The following is a 14,926-nucleotide window of genomic DNA, read 5'->3' on the forward strand; positions in this document are numbered from 1 at the left end:
TCTTAGCCATAAATAGTTTAATTTCAGGGTTAAGTTACAGAATAATTACATCCCAGAGGCACAGACACCCAATGTAAAAAAAATGCAAGCTATAAATGACCAGAAAGGAGACACTTGAATGTCTACACCATGATCCCAGGGGATGGGGCAGGCCTTCTGTTGACCAGTGGAACTCTAGTATAGTTTTCTTCACCACCACACTTCCTGTTTGGGAGCCACCAGCTCCCTTCTTCTGTGACCGTGAGTGCCAACAGGGCCCCGGGGGGGATCTTCTCCTGCCACTGCTGACAGTCAGTAGTTGGTCTGGAGTGAGCAGGAATTCTCAGATCACCTCTTGGCTGTGGGTGGTGCAGAGAGGGCAGCCCCCTTGCTCTGCCTCCAGCTGGTGTCACCTCAAGAAAGAAGCCAGGTGAGAAGACAATGGGTAACAACATGAACGTGCCGTGCCTATCTACATTGATATAAAACAACACATAAGAGTATAACTCTGCATAATTAAACCAGACAAGCCTTAGCTAACAGAAGATGCCATTCCCACAGCTGTGCACCAAACAGAGTCCACCATACATAGCAAAAGATTGGAATGACACCCAAAGAGAGACACATAAGGGTACCACATGCAGGAAACAAACACACCATTTATTGCAGTACCGATACAAGTTTCAGACATACAGTGGGGTCTTGACTTAAGAACGGCTCGAGTTAAGAACATTTTGACTTAAGAACCACTCTCATAGGAAAATATTGACTTGACTTACATACTTAGATTTGAGTTAAGAACGGAAAAAAAACCACGTGGGAGGCAGGGAAAGTGCAAAATTTGAACTTTCAGTTAACTGTTGGCCAGTGAAAAGGGTGCCTGTCTGCTTCCTCACTCCTCCCAGCGTTTAGAGAGTGGATTGGGAGACAGTCTTCGGACTGCCTGGTACTGCCTGGACTGTATTTTCCCTGCCTTCCCAGAACCTTTCTTGACCTAAGAAAAAAAGAAACAAAATATCCCCCCACTAGTGGTCGAAGGTGGAATAGCAGCTTCCCATTAGTTTCTATGGACGGAAAAGAGCAGATATGGATCAAATGGCTTTCAATGCATTCCTATGGGAAATGCAGATTTGCCCTGAGAACTTTTTGACTTGAGAACCGCCTTCCAATACGGATTAAGTTCTCAAGTCAAGACCCCACTGTAACTGTTCAAAGGGAGTGGCTCTGTGGTCTGAGATGCACCCGGACAAGACAGAGGTCTTGAGGGTGGGTGGCCCGTCAGCGGCATAGGTGACTCCCTTTCTTTTGGAGGGATGACCCCTGCCACAAAGAGTGAGGTCCGCAGCTTGGGGATACATCTGGACCCGGCGCTAACTATGGAAACCCAGGTGGCGTCCATGGTCCGTTCTGCCTATTTTCATCTATGGCGGATTGCCTAGCTGCGGCCATATCTTGATCGGGGGGCCCTCACTACTCTAGTCCATGCGCTCGTAATCTCGAGATTAGACCATTGTAACACACTCTACGTGGGGCTGCCTTTGAGGCTCATGCAGAAACTCCAGATGGTCCAGAATGCAGCAGCTAGGCTTATTAGTGGGGTGAGAAAATATCAGCACATCTCCCCCATTCTGGCTGCGCTGCACTGGTTACCTATTCGTTTCCGCATTGACTTCAAAGTATCAATGATTACATATAAAGCCCTAAACGGTTTGGGACCTCAATATTTGGCAGATCGCCTCCTCCCACCCAGATCTACCCGAATCACCCGACATAGCCAGCAGGGATGGCTGAGGGGCCTGACGCCGAGGGAAGCCCGGAAGGAGAAAACAAGAAACCAGGCCTTCTTGGCGGTCGCCCCTCGGCTGTGGAACACACTTCCCACTGAAATTCGGCTGGCACCCTCGCTGGGTGTGTTCAAAAACCAACTAAAAACATGGTTATTCAGACAGGCCTTCCCCCCAGTCACCTAAGTTCCCCCCTTTTTTTTCTGGTTCTTTATGTTGCCATCTTGGATAGTATTAATTATAATAATTGCATTATGCTAGTTATTTTCTACATTGTTTTAATGTGTTTTAATTTTTGTAAGCCACCCCGAGTAGACGTTGTCTAGAGGGGCGGGGCAAAAAATTGAATGAATGAATGAATGAATGAATGAATGAATGAATGAATGAATGAATGAATAAATAAATAAATAAATAAATAAATAAATAAATAAATAAATAAATCCTCAGGTAGTCCTTCTGTTCTAATCTCAACAGACTCTCTGCTGGTTGATAGTAGTTTTCACAACCCTTTAGAGCGCTGGTTTTGCTAGCTTTTCTTGTACTTGACAGTACCAATCGATATCAACATGGTTTTTCCTACAGTATATGTAACGCTGCCAAGGAAAACTGCAGTCTGTGACTTGGGCTAATTATACACATCCATCAAAATCACGTTTCCTTAATTGGAACAGGGGTACTTGCTGCTGCTTTTTGTTGTTGCTGCCGCTGCTAATTGTGTTTCATCACTGAAATGAGTTACTCAACATTACTAAATGAAAGAGGAAGCATTAAATAAATGTTGATTGCACTTCAACAAGAAACAAGCACTGAGATTGATGGAACAAGCAGAAAAAGTGAAGAAAAAATGAAAACAGTTCCTGAGCCTTTCACAGCCTCATCTTGAAGAAGGATCTGTTTGGCCCTCGGGAACCAAACTTGGACAGCCTGGCTAGAACAAGGATGGGACGTTGGTGGACTTCAAAGCCAATACAACTTTTATTTTTAGCAGTTTAATCTATTATTTGGCAACTCTACTCCCTTTCAGTCAAGTTAAGGTAAAAGAACGAGGGCTACATTTCATTCATTAGGAAACATATTTGTCAGAGTTGTAGGAGAAAGATTTATATCATTTGTATTCTGTATTCTGCTGTACAGCAAAAGATGTTCCTGTTTCATGGCGAATTGGACTGTGCAGAATTCCCCAACCCGAGGTCCTCCATATGGTTCCCCATCCAACATGGCCACTGGAGGTGAAAGGAGCTATCATCCAGCACATCTGGAGACCAGCAGGTTGGGGAAGGTAGTTCTAGCAAATAAAAAAGGCAGCTGGTAGCCATCCCTGCTCAGAAAAGCACACGATAGGGTAATCTCAATTAGATCATGCCTTGTTACTTTCCTCCTACCAACCAAGCAGTTGAAAAGCATGTAAAACTGTGAGTAGATAAATAGGGACCACCTCGGTGGGAAGGTAACGCGTTCCGTGTCTAGTCGCGCTGGCCACGTGACTACGGAAGATTGTCTTCGGACAAATGCTGGCTCTATGGCTTGGAAATGGGGATGAGCACTGCGCCCTAGAGTCGGACACGACTGGACTAAATGTCAAGGGGAACCTTTACTTTGTTACTTTCATGTTTATGGCCGGCAATGTCCTTTGTGTTTCACCAGAATCATTTTAAGCATTTTAAAAAAAGTCCCAGGGGGAAAACTGTATCTAAATGAGAAGTTTTGTTTTGCATACAAAGTTTTAAAAAAGAAAAGCCTGATGCAGAAAGACCAAGAGAAGAACAAAGCAGAAAGGAAGATGGCTGTTTAGTATCATCTAATCTCCCTTCCCCTGTGTGTCTGATAAACTATGACAGAGGAAGGAAAATGAACTTGATTCCATATCTCCTTCCTTTTCAGCTTGGGGGGTGGGGAGGGGGGAAGCAGAGCAAGAAGAGAGGGGGAGGATGATCAGCCCAAGTGATCTCTGCCACATTTTTTCTTTTCTCTCAAATTATCATTAAAGCCCCCCCCCCCCCCAAAAGACACACCCTGCCCCATAACTTTGTGCTCCAGTTACATTCGGTACTCTGCATGGTATTCCGGTCCAAACAAGATTGGACCCAGTCCAATCTTTAGAATAGTCCACCCCCCCATCATGAGGGTGATATCGTTATGATTGCTGGGATAACAGTAACGATTGTAGTGAGATAGTGAGAGTGGAAGTTATGCAACTGTCCGTCCTTTAAGCAATTCTGCTAGAACGGGGGGGGGCTGAGGGGCATTCTTGAGATGTAATGCTAATGGGGTTAATTTGTATTAGAATTATTTTTTAATGTTTTAAGCAGTTGCTATGTACCGTGACTTGCTAGATGCCAGGTTGCTAAACAGAAGGCAAGAGCTATCCTGGATGATTAATCTCACTCAGCGTTGTCCACCCGGGTTCTCTAAGCTAGCTAAGCTCGTCTCGTGGCGGTGGTGTTGATGGGAGTTCCCTCAGCTTTTTGTCCTGGCAATTTTAACATCTACGCTGAGACCGCTTTGTGGCTCAGGACTTCATGCCCTCCATGGCAACCCCGGGTCTGTCCCAAATGCTATCTGGCCCCATCCGGGCTGCAGGACACACTTTAGACCTGGTTTTCTGTTCTTGAGTAGCTGTTAGTGACCTGGGAGTGGAGAAACTCTATGCTGTTCCATTGACATGGATAGATCATTATCTGGTGGGGTTTCGACTCCCTGAAACGCAGAGTCTCTGCAGGAGCGGACGGCCGATTAAGATAGGAGGCTGATGCAATCAACTGGTTTCCTGATAGCTCTTCAGGAGTTTCCTGTCGCCTTAGCAGGTGATTTTGTTAAAGGTTTGATTGACGTCTAGGGAAAAGGCCAGGACTGTTGACATAATTGCTCCTAAGCGCTCCCTCCCACGAAGAAGAGTCAAACTGGGGCCCTGGATTACTGGAAAGCTGATGGCAGTGAAACAAGTAGGATGGAGAGCAAAAATGATGGACAGCTCAGAGATGACACCTATTGGAAGCAGCAAAGTCAGTCTTCTCCGCCACCATTGGGTCTGCACAATCATCTGATGAAGCTCTTTTGACTGGTCAAGGGCTTATTACATGCTGGCCAGTAGGAAGAGAAGGCAGACCATACTATAGTTATGTAACCATGTCCTCTGCTTGTCCTGTTCTAATGGGTAAATTTCTATTTTGGCAGCCTGAGGGTGTAGACAGGACCCTTGGAGAGGTGGAGATTACCATGTCCTTTGCCCTTCCTGGCTTATAAAAGCTACCACAGTGGGGCTGGTTGAGTTGGTAGGAGTGGTGAGTACCTCCTTGCAACAAGGTTGGATGCCAGCATGCTCAAAGGAGGCAGTTGTAAGACCATTGCTGAAAAAGCCCTCCTTGGATCTCAATGGTATTGGAGAATGACCAGGGAGTCTGTGCAAAATGCTGGAGCAAATGGTGTTCCCGGATGAGACATTATTTCAATCTGGCTTTATGCCTGTGTGAAGGTTCGTTGTTTTGGGCTTCCCACTCTTCCCAAGAAGGAGTCGACACTGCTTTCTCTGCTGTTAACTTTTCTTTATTAACTGGAATAAACGGAACGTCATTTTTTACTGGTGATTCTGGTTTGTTCTCTTGCCCGGCAACAGGCTCGGGCAAGGGTATCCATGTAGTTTCAAAAACAGTTTTAACAGGTTCAGAGTCCCAAGGTCCAACAGGGACCTTCCCCAATAACTTGTCCTTTACTTCTCGGTCAAACGGACTCAACAATGGGAGGGTTTCTTCATCTCCAATCCACCCCCACGAGAGGTCTCCTTCTCTTGGCGAGGCACTCCAGGGACCAGGTAACAGCCCATCTTCTTCAGCTCTTCTATATGCCATGCCTGCCTGGCCGCCCTCTCCCTTTCACTCGCCTCCTTCGCCTCGGCCAGCTTCTTACGCCAGAGCTTAGCCTCAGTCTCCCCCCAGTAAGAGGGTTTCTGCATCAAACCCCTCTTACGTCTCCTTTCAGTCTCCTCTCAAGGCACACGCACCTGCTCCCAACGCTTGGTCCACGGATCCTCTATCCAGACCATCTCCCAACCACCGGGGATATCATCCCGCTTCACCATTATATATCCCAGCCCTCCTTCTTCCCTGTTTAACCCCTCCTCCTTTCTTCCCTCCAATTCTTCCTTATAAGGACCGGGTGCCATTAACCCCTTGAGTGCTTCCTCCAAGTCACTGGTATCCACTGCACATGACACCTTCCCTTCCGGTGGTGCTCCTCCTGACTCCTGTGCGACAGCCCCTTGATCTTTCTTACTACCAGGGGAGGCGGGAGGGCTAGTCTGGGTCATTTTGGAAGTCTTTAAGAGAGTCGGCTCTACCAGAAAGACCCGGAGCTTCTGGTCTTTCCCTTCACAGCCTGGTAATGGGATGGAGATTGCTTTGTCCCTTTGGTGGATGACCTACGCTGGGAAATAAGACAGCGGGAGTGTGTCCCGGTTGGTCTTGCTGGACTTCGCAGTAGGTTTTGTTAGCATCAACTATGGTATCTTTCTGGGCTGTCTCTCTGGGAGAGGTTTTCCAGAGTTTGGGGTTTGGTGAAACCATGATGTGGATTGAACCCAGCTCACTCTCTCCCTTACACATGAATTTAGCTTTTAAATATTGTTTTTTTTTTAATTATGAAAGCCACTTTGGATCCTTTTAGGAGAAAGACAGCATATAAATATTTCAAACAAATAAATACATAAATAGGTTGCTACAAGAGGTTTTTATTAACTTGGAAAAAAGTAGGTTTTAACAACAAAAATCCAACTGAAAAAAATGCCTTTGCAACCTCTAGTGGCCAAACATACAATTAAAAATAATTTGCAATACTAGAGGCTGGGCCAGGCATGTTGGGTGTAGTAAAAGTTTCCCCTGTGTCCCATAGGACACAAAGACTTGCTGCATAAACTTTATCCCCTAAAAAGCATTAATTCTTAAAAAAATGGTTCTCTGGGTAACAAACATGCTGCAGGTTGCCCACTTCTTATCCCTTATCTCCTAATGGCTAAGACAGAGGAGACAAGACAGAGAAACACAAGGCAGCGGCTCCCTAAATCTTATTATCATAATACAAAACCTTGCTGTTGCTTAGTTGTTAAGTCATGTCCGGCTCTTCGTGACCCCATGGACCAGAGCACACCAGGCCCTCCTGTCTTCCACTGCCTCCCAGACTTGGGTCAATTTCATGTTGGTTGCTTCGCAGACACTGTCCAGCCATCTCATCCTCGGTCGTCCCCTTCTCCTCTTGCCTTCACACTTTCCCAACATCAGGGTCTTTTCCAGGGAGTCTTCTCTTCCCATGAGATGGCCAAAGTATTGGAGCCTCAGCTTCAGGATCAGTCCTTCCAGTGAGCACTCAGGCTTGATTTCCTTCAGAATAGATAGGTTTGTTCTCTTTGCAGTTCAGGGGACTCTCAAGAGTCTCCTCCAGCACCACAACGACAATGCAAAATCTTACCCACACTTTATTCTGATAAAAATCTCCCACCTCAGCAGATGGCAGGCGCTGTTTCTGTTAATACAGCTCTCATCTCTTTGGCTATTTATATTTTGCTATATCTATAAAAACACAGAACTGAAACAGCGTCTGATAAAATGTGTTCCCTCTAAAATGAGACTCCCACCCACCAATAACCAATCAGATGGCTAAACAAGAACAATTTAAAACTTCCTCAAGGAGCATCTGAGTATGACAAATGCTGTATCAGCATCATGAGCTTCCTTTTCCTATGTGAATTCTGCATCAGCTTCACACCCATGTGCAGCTGTACACAATGTAGTTTTTTTTTATGATGGAGACAAACTATTTCAACTATATTCAGATCATCAAACAGACTAATGAAGCCTTTATTTACAGGCATAATATGAAACCAGGTTTGATAATAGGAGCACTCAGAAAGAAAAACACTGTATAGTTAATATATGTGATATGGTTTATAGACAAGAACACGTTGGTATACAAAGTTCCTCAGAAGTTTTCAAATACTGTAGTGCAATAAAAATTTTGAGAACTGCTGGTGTATGAAGTGTATAAGGCACTGCTCACCTCTGGACAGTAAACAGCAATAACATAAAATAACCTTAGTGTTTTGTTTAATTTTCTCATCTTTTGTTTCCACTTCTCGTTGCCAAGCCAAGAGAGATGGCATTTACTTCTGCTTTATTTTAAAGTTTCCATTGTTTGTCCTCCTTATGCAATACGTTAAAATACAAACACTCTATAGTGTTCAACTCGCTTTTTAAAAGAGAAACTGTTGGAACAGGATACCTGGAGAAAGCATATTTATAGACAGGAGGATGTTGTAGTTGGCAGTTGCCTGACAATCATGCTAGCAGCACTGTGATTGGGTCCTTGTTTAAAGTCTAGCGGTTCCTCTTCTTTGACACCATTAACCACAGGAAATATAATGTTATTAACAGAACTTTTACTATCAGAAGAAGCCGATGCGTGCACAATAACTTCCATGGGTCCAACAAAACTGTTTAACCTAGGTGAACTTAAAGCGGTGTCGCCTTCACTCGCCTGAGACGATGGAGGGGATGGCTCACTACTTCTAACAACACCCGCTTTAATCGGCTCCTCTTCACAAGCACAAACACACTGCACAGAAACAGACAAGGTCCCATCCTCCAAACTATGTTTACAATCAGGGCCATCTCAACGAAACTTATTAGAGAAGGCCAAGTGCATCAATAACAATAAAAAGTGCATAGAGAAATTGTTAGGCATCCTTCAGTCTCGAAAGACTATGGTAACCTGCTCTTTATGGAGGACTTGGAACAGCGTCTAGTGGGGCTGAGGAGGCCAATTCGAGAGTGGCAATCCCTTCCACACTGAAGACAAATCCAATCTGTCCCCTGTCCAGCTCCCTGGTTTTGCTTTTGTGACTTCCTCTTTGCCTCGGCCTGCTGGGCAAGGGTCTCTTCAAATTGGGAGAGGCTGTGATGCAGTGCCTGCCTCCAGGCTGAATGCTCAGATGTCAGGGTTTCCCATCTGTTGAGGTCTATTCCTAAGGCCTTCAGATCTCGTTTGCAGACGTCCTTGTATCGCAGCTGTGGTCTCCCTCTGGGGCGATTTCCCTGCACTAATTCTCCATACAGGAGATCCTTTGGAATCCGACGATCAGCCATTCTCACGACGTGCCCAAGCCAACGTAGACGTCACTGTTTCAGTAATGTATTCATGCTGAAAATTCCAGCTCGTTCTAGGACTACTCTGTTTGGGACTTTGTCATGCCAGGTGATACCAAAAATCCATCAGAGGCAGTGCATATGGAACGTGTTCAGCTTCCTCTCCTGCCGTGCACAAAGGGTCCAGGACTCACTGCAGTACAGGAGTGTGCTTAGGACACAGGCTCTGTAGACCTGGATCTTTGTATGTGTCGTCAGCTTCTTATTGAGCCATACTCTCTTTGTGAGTCTAGAGAACATGGTGGCTGCTTTGCCAATGCGTTTATCCAGCTCGACATCCAGAGAGAGGGTGTCAGAGATGGTTGAGCCAAGGTACACAAAGTCATGAACAACTTTCAATTCTTGTTTAGAGATGGTAATAGAAGGAGGTGAGTCCACGCCCTGGTCCATGACTTGTGTTTTCTTCAGGCTGATTGTTAGTCCAAAGTCTTGTCAGGCCTTGCTGAAACGATTCATGAGTTGTTGGAGGTCTTCATCAGAGTGGGCAATGATGGCTGCATCATCTGCGAAGAGGAAGTCCCGCATGCATTTCAGTTGGACTTTGGTCTTCACTCTCAATCTAGAGAGATTAAAGAGCTTTCCGTCTGATCTAGTCCAGAGATAGACACCCTCGGTTGCAGTTCCAAAGGCATAGAGAAATTAAATTCTCATTAATATGCTGGACTACATAAAAACCTGCCTTTCCTTTTGAGAAAAAAAGTCAGGTATAAACATTTTAAATAAATAAATATTGTCTGATACAGCACCATTCTTAAAAACACTTACCTGAGACAATTTCCCAAGGTCTCAGCAAGCTTTCTGAGGAAGTGGATTTTGGCCCATAAAAACTCAAATTGAAATAAAACTATTGGTCTTTGAAATGCTACAGTGTTTTGCCTTTGCTTGTCCCAACTTCTAAAGAGATAATCTTCTTTTCTGCAAAGCTAGTCCACCACAGGGTTTACACAAATGATCAACCAACGTTCCCATGCTCCAGGCGTTTCATCTTTACCAATGATTTTGCCTTGACAGCCCAAGGGGAAAATTTGGAGTCCCTTGAGCATTAGCTAACCTCTACATTAGAAGAGCTTTCTTTTTTATAATATGAAGAAATATCTTCTAATGCAGATTAAGGAAAAACCTGCCTGAAGAGAAGGGCCCCTTCTAGCTGAATCCAAACCGTTTAAAAACACAGGTCTGTGGCTTGCACTAAAAGAACAGACGCAGAGGAAAAGCTTTGACTTAGCTGGGAAGGCACAATATTGGAGTACTGCTTTACCCCAAATTGTATTAGGGCATCTCTCTGACTCCAAACCTGACCTAAAGAAAGACATTGTGTAACAGCAACTTGCTGCCACAAGTAACTTATGTAAGCTTTCATAAACAAGAGGCCACATAATTTTAATGGGCAGCAGTCAACAAAACTGTTCTGAATTTGTTAGTTGTTTGGGTTTGAAGTAACATTTATTGAAGAACCAAAAAAATACCCTCACATTCCAAAGCACTTTTAAGAACAGTAGGAGCACCATATCCACGGGATCAGTATCCACTGATTCACTTATCTCTGGTCTGAAAATATTTTTTTAAAAAATGACAAATATATATTTGTAAAGCTACCAAAACTGGCCAATAGAGGGAACCGCAGACCATGCTATGTGTAGAGTTCCCTACAGAAATACAGTATATTTCTACGTTATTACCAGCATTGGCCACTAGAAACCAGAGACCATGCTATGTATAGAATTCACTTTAATCTGCGTTTTTCAGCAACTTGGAACCAATCCTCCACGGGTAAGAGATCCTACTGTACTATTAAAAAGCGAATGCCTATAATCAGCCCAAAACCTCGCCCACCCCCTTGCATCTCTACCCTTCAAAGAGAACCAGTTCATCATTAAAAACTCTATGGTTTCCGCGATTGACGTCACATCCTGCGAACTCGTCCAGGAAATCACGTCGTTCCTTCTTTTTCCCCTGCTCCCGACATAAGAGGTCGGAGTATGAAGCGGAGCGTTTGGTCGCTATGGAGACAGTCGACAGCCGCCTATCTCTGTCAGCAACGCTGGAAGCTTTCAACGCTCTTCTTCAACGGAAGGCCGGCGAGGGAGCGCGTGGCTCCGTTTGGTTCAAGGAGAGCAGCGCCCGGAACTTACGTAACCGTGACTTCCTGGCACCCCGAGCCGCTCTCAGGGTGATGTTCGCAGATGGACAGGTAGGGGGCGTGGCCTGGGGGAAGGGGCGGGGCACTAAGAGAGTGCCTTGTAAACCGGACGTTCTAGGAAGGACTGGAGAAGTCGCTGTTGTGACGCTCTCTTAAAGGGGCGGCTAAACAGATTGTTGCCAAGCTCTGACCAAATGTAATAAGCTGGGATGCATCTGGAAGACTAATAAAAATGTATTGTGCCTTTGGTGGACTATTGCCCGATTTTGCCAGATACATTGAATTAATTATATTGAATTGGCAGAATATTCTTAAGACAAATACTGTATTATTAGTGAGAATTGGTTTGTAAAGGTCATCATCCCTGCCTTTCAAAAACCAATGGTAGGGAATGATGTGACTTGTAATCCAGTAATATCTGGAGAGTTGCACTTTGCTGATCCCCGATTTATATCATGCTACCTAGAGTTGCTTAGACAAATTTGAGCTAGGAATTGCTATTCCATTACTTACGTAGCAAACGTTTTTATATGCTAATATACTCTTTTACTATATATAATCCTGAGTGCTCACTGGAAGGACAGATCCTGAAGCTGAGGCTCCAATACTCTGGCCATCTGATGAGAAGACTCCCTGGAAAAGACCCTGATGATGGGAAAGTGTGAAGGCAGGAGGAGAAGGGGACGACAGAGGATGAGATGGCTGGACAATGTCATCGAAGCGACCAACATGAATTTGACCAAACTCCGGGAGGCAATGGAAGACAGGATGCTCTGATCCATGGGGTCACGAAGAGTCGGACACGACTAAACGACGACAATACTTATATATAAGATAAAATTGTCTAGGCTGCTGCTAGGTTTTATTGCATTTTATAATTCTTATGAAGTATTTTATTGCTGTATTGCTGGGTCTCTGGAGACAGGAGTGGTATATAAATGAAATACATACATACATTGTATTTTTGTCTACCACATGGTGAATTGCTTTGTTTCTGTACTTGAGTAGCTAACCCCAGAAAGAAGCCAACTCTATAGTACTTCGTTTTCTCTTTCTTTCTTTCTCTCTCTTTTCTTTCTTGTATTGTGATAGGTTCCCAATGACATGGTTGAGAGTATGGTTTCACTAAAATGCCCAAGGGTACCACCCATCCAGAGCTGCGAGATGGCCCCAGCTGGACTTACTGTGAAGTTAGCTAGACCTGCTGTTTTTGAGCAGATCCTGAAAGCCATTCCTGTGTATACAACACCTCTCCAGGCAGCCCACGAGCACAGCATCCTCCTCAACTGTGTGCCCCTCCATGGGTGCAAGGACCTGGACTCTTTCAGCCTGAGTGACCTAAGAACCATCCTAGTCACGGACCACCTGGCAGGCATGCTGCAAGCTCAAGGGTTAGTGGAAGGAATAGTTCTCAATGTCAGGATCTTGAAACATGCATGCCTTGTTAACTGTCCTCTCCCAGCCCCCCCCCCCCCCAATTTATTTAATATACTGTACAGCACTATTGCCTGCATGCTTACTTGGAAGTCAATTCAATGTTGTTCGGTTACTCCTAGACTCCTTGCTCTATGGCTGTGGGATTCTGGGAGTGGCAGTCCAAAAGCTACATTTTCTAACCTGGTACAGGTTTTGCAGGAGAAACTCCAGAGGACAGAGCAGTCTATCAGGGCTTTGAGCTGTTTGCCCCAGGTTTGGGAACTGGATTTACTCACTTTGCTTGCCCTTTAGACCTTGATGCCAAGAATGCCTAAATATTGCTATCTGCTTACAATATTTGGACTGGGGGAATTTACATGTATTTGCTTGGTTTTGGTGACATATTCTGTTGCTTCAAGTCATGGGGAGCAGCTACTTCTGTGATTGTCATGAGCAGGGAAATTCCTCCTTCTCTTCCCCGTTAGCTTGTGAAAACTCATCCGTTAGTGCTCCATACTTTCTCCTTTCCATGCATAATATCTAGAAACTTGTGTGTTGTTGTTTTTTTTTTTAAAGAAACACTAAGGTTTTCAAGATACTGCACATTGTTGAAGGTGTTTTTCACTGATTTGCCTTATGCACTAAAGACATTTTCATAGATGTGAGACTAGAGTTAGGAGCTGGAGGCTTGAGTAACATCTTTCAGTAAGAGTCTGGTGAAGTAGCAGCTTGAATCAGTGTAAATACAGGCATGGAGGTGCCTTATGCTGATCCAGACCCAGTATCAATGCTATCTTCTTCAGGGACTCCATTTTCTAGGCCCTGTTATGTGAGGTCTTTTTAGCTCACATGCCTGGGATGAAGTGCATTCAAAGCATTGGACTCTGCCACTGACCCAGAGGTGGACTCCTAAATTCAGCACCCACTTCATTGGTTCATCCTGAATCTTCTCCTATTCCTTGGGCAAAATATAGAGCATGGTTAGTGCTTCTTCTGCTCAGTCAGGGCAGTTCTGTGGACAACGGTGTGCCATTATGTTCTGTGCAGAATCAACGTGCGCCTGACCCCAACTTTGGCTGATGAGGAAATCCATCGGTTTCTACGTCAGCTACGAGTCGAGTGGCCTTCGGTACAGGAAACGTCCCCAAATTTTGAGCATCTCCATGCCATGAAGGAAGCCCTTCGTCAGTGTCCCTATGCTGAATCCACCCAGATGCATCAGGATGGAGTTCTTTGTAAGCTGCAGTTGAAAAAGTTCCTGGAGCAAAAGCCTTTGCAAAAGGGCCTGGAGGACTACGACCCAAAACTGGATAGCTTTCTTGGTAGGCTGTTTCTTTGGCCACTGAACGACGTATCGTGTCTTAGCCCAAGGCATTTTGCTGCCTCAGGTGGATTAGCAAATGATGCTTTTTTCTCTCACACACACACCACACCATTCACATACACAATATCCAGGGCCAGGTCATGTTATTTTGGCAGCTGATGCAGAAAGTCCCATAAATGCCTCTCTGTGGCAATAAAAAAATACATGAATAACATATTAAACTGGCTGCCTTTTCACAGTATCTCAAACGGGCTATCTGAGGTGGCCAGCGCATTCTGCCTCATGGTGAAGCCAAGCATGGGTCTCACAATTCTATGATATTATCCACCCAGCAGAGAAAGGCCTCGTGTGGTTCTGCAGAGCAGGTTGGTTGTAACTTTCAGCTGCAAAGCATCAGCCCAGAGAGCTCTAGAAAGTCAAAGGCCCCGGTATTGCAGAAGCAGACATGGCAAGGAGAGGGAGAACAACTTTTCAACCCTCCTTCTTTCTCTCTCAGTGACAGAGGAGAAACTGTGCCAAGTGGCTGAGCTGCAGCGTGTGGCCCTTCAGTGCCTGGTGAGTAACATCGCTGAACATGTTCGGTGGCGGCGGCTTGAAATGATACCTAGACATGTCCGTGCATCTCATGCAAGCCGCTGATTTTTTTTTTCTGCAGGCAGCGGCACCAGGAAGACGCTTCAGTGTTGTGCACGTGGTGAACAGCAAGGAGGCATTCCAGCAGCAGAAGGTGGACTTACTGTGGAGGCTGGTCTCTCCACAGGCTTTCACCCACCTGCAGGTGAGGAATGGCTGTTCTTTTGGGGAAGATACACAGGCCAAGAGGTGCATATAAAACATAATTTCCTCAGCCTGGTGCCCTCTGTATCTGACAGGCTATACCTGTTGGTCCTACTGCCAGGGGACGATGGGAGCTGCAGTCCTACACACCTGTCTTTTGGGAAAGGCTAGTTTTTCCATTTGTGTTGGCTTGGCTCAAAGACAGAAGGCCATTTTAATTCCCATCGTCAGCAAAGCCCCTCTGCCTGGCTTCTGCCTTTGGCCTTGCTTGGCTAATCTTGCTGAACAGTAGAACTGGAAGGAAAAGAAGATAGTC

General features: G+C 45.2%; 1 protein-coding gene and 1 long non-coding RNA gene across 4 annotated transcripts in view; one reads left to right on the plus strand and one right to left on the minus strand.

The window, feature by feature from the left end:
- LOC140704324 (uncharacterized) lies at positions 1-9,798 on the minus strand. The gene is made up of 2 exons (XR_012083451.2): positions 9,719-9,798; positions 1-392 (listed from the first exon to the last, which is right to left on the minus strand). It is a non-coding gene; the product is annotated as an uncharacterized LOC140704324 (long non-coding RNA).
- DALRD3 (DALR anticodon binding domain containing 3) overlaps positions 9,723-14,926 on the plus strand; it is a 14,420-nt gene continuing 9,216 nt past the window's right edge. For 2 of the 3 annotated variants that reach the window (XM_020795433.3, XM_072989306.2), the window contains exons 1-5: positions 9,723-11,144; positions 12,186-12,484; positions 13,557-13,831; positions 14,330-14,388; positions 14,489-14,611. In XM_020795433.3, the coding sequence (XP_020651092.3) occupies positions 10,956-11,144; positions 12,186-12,484; positions 13,557-13,831; positions 14,330-14,388; positions 14,489-14,611 (945 nt within the window). In that variant the 5' untranslated portion in view covers positions 9,723-10,955. Of the gene's footprint in view, positions 11,145-11,200; positions 11,290-12,185; positions 12,485-13,556; positions 13,832-14,329; positions 14,389-14,488; positions 14,612-14,926 lie in introns of those variants that run through there. The other variant, XM_078388804.1, reaches the window with a different exon arrangement.

The sequence above is a fragment of the Pogona vitticeps genome, chromosome 2 (assembly GCF_051106095.1).
Source record: "Pogona vitticeps strain Pit_001003342236 chromosome 2, PviZW2.1, whole genome shotgun sequence".
In the NCBI taxonomy this organism is placed as follows: Eukaryota; Metazoa; Chordata; class Lepidosauria; order Squamata; family Agamidae; genus Pogona; species Pogona vitticeps.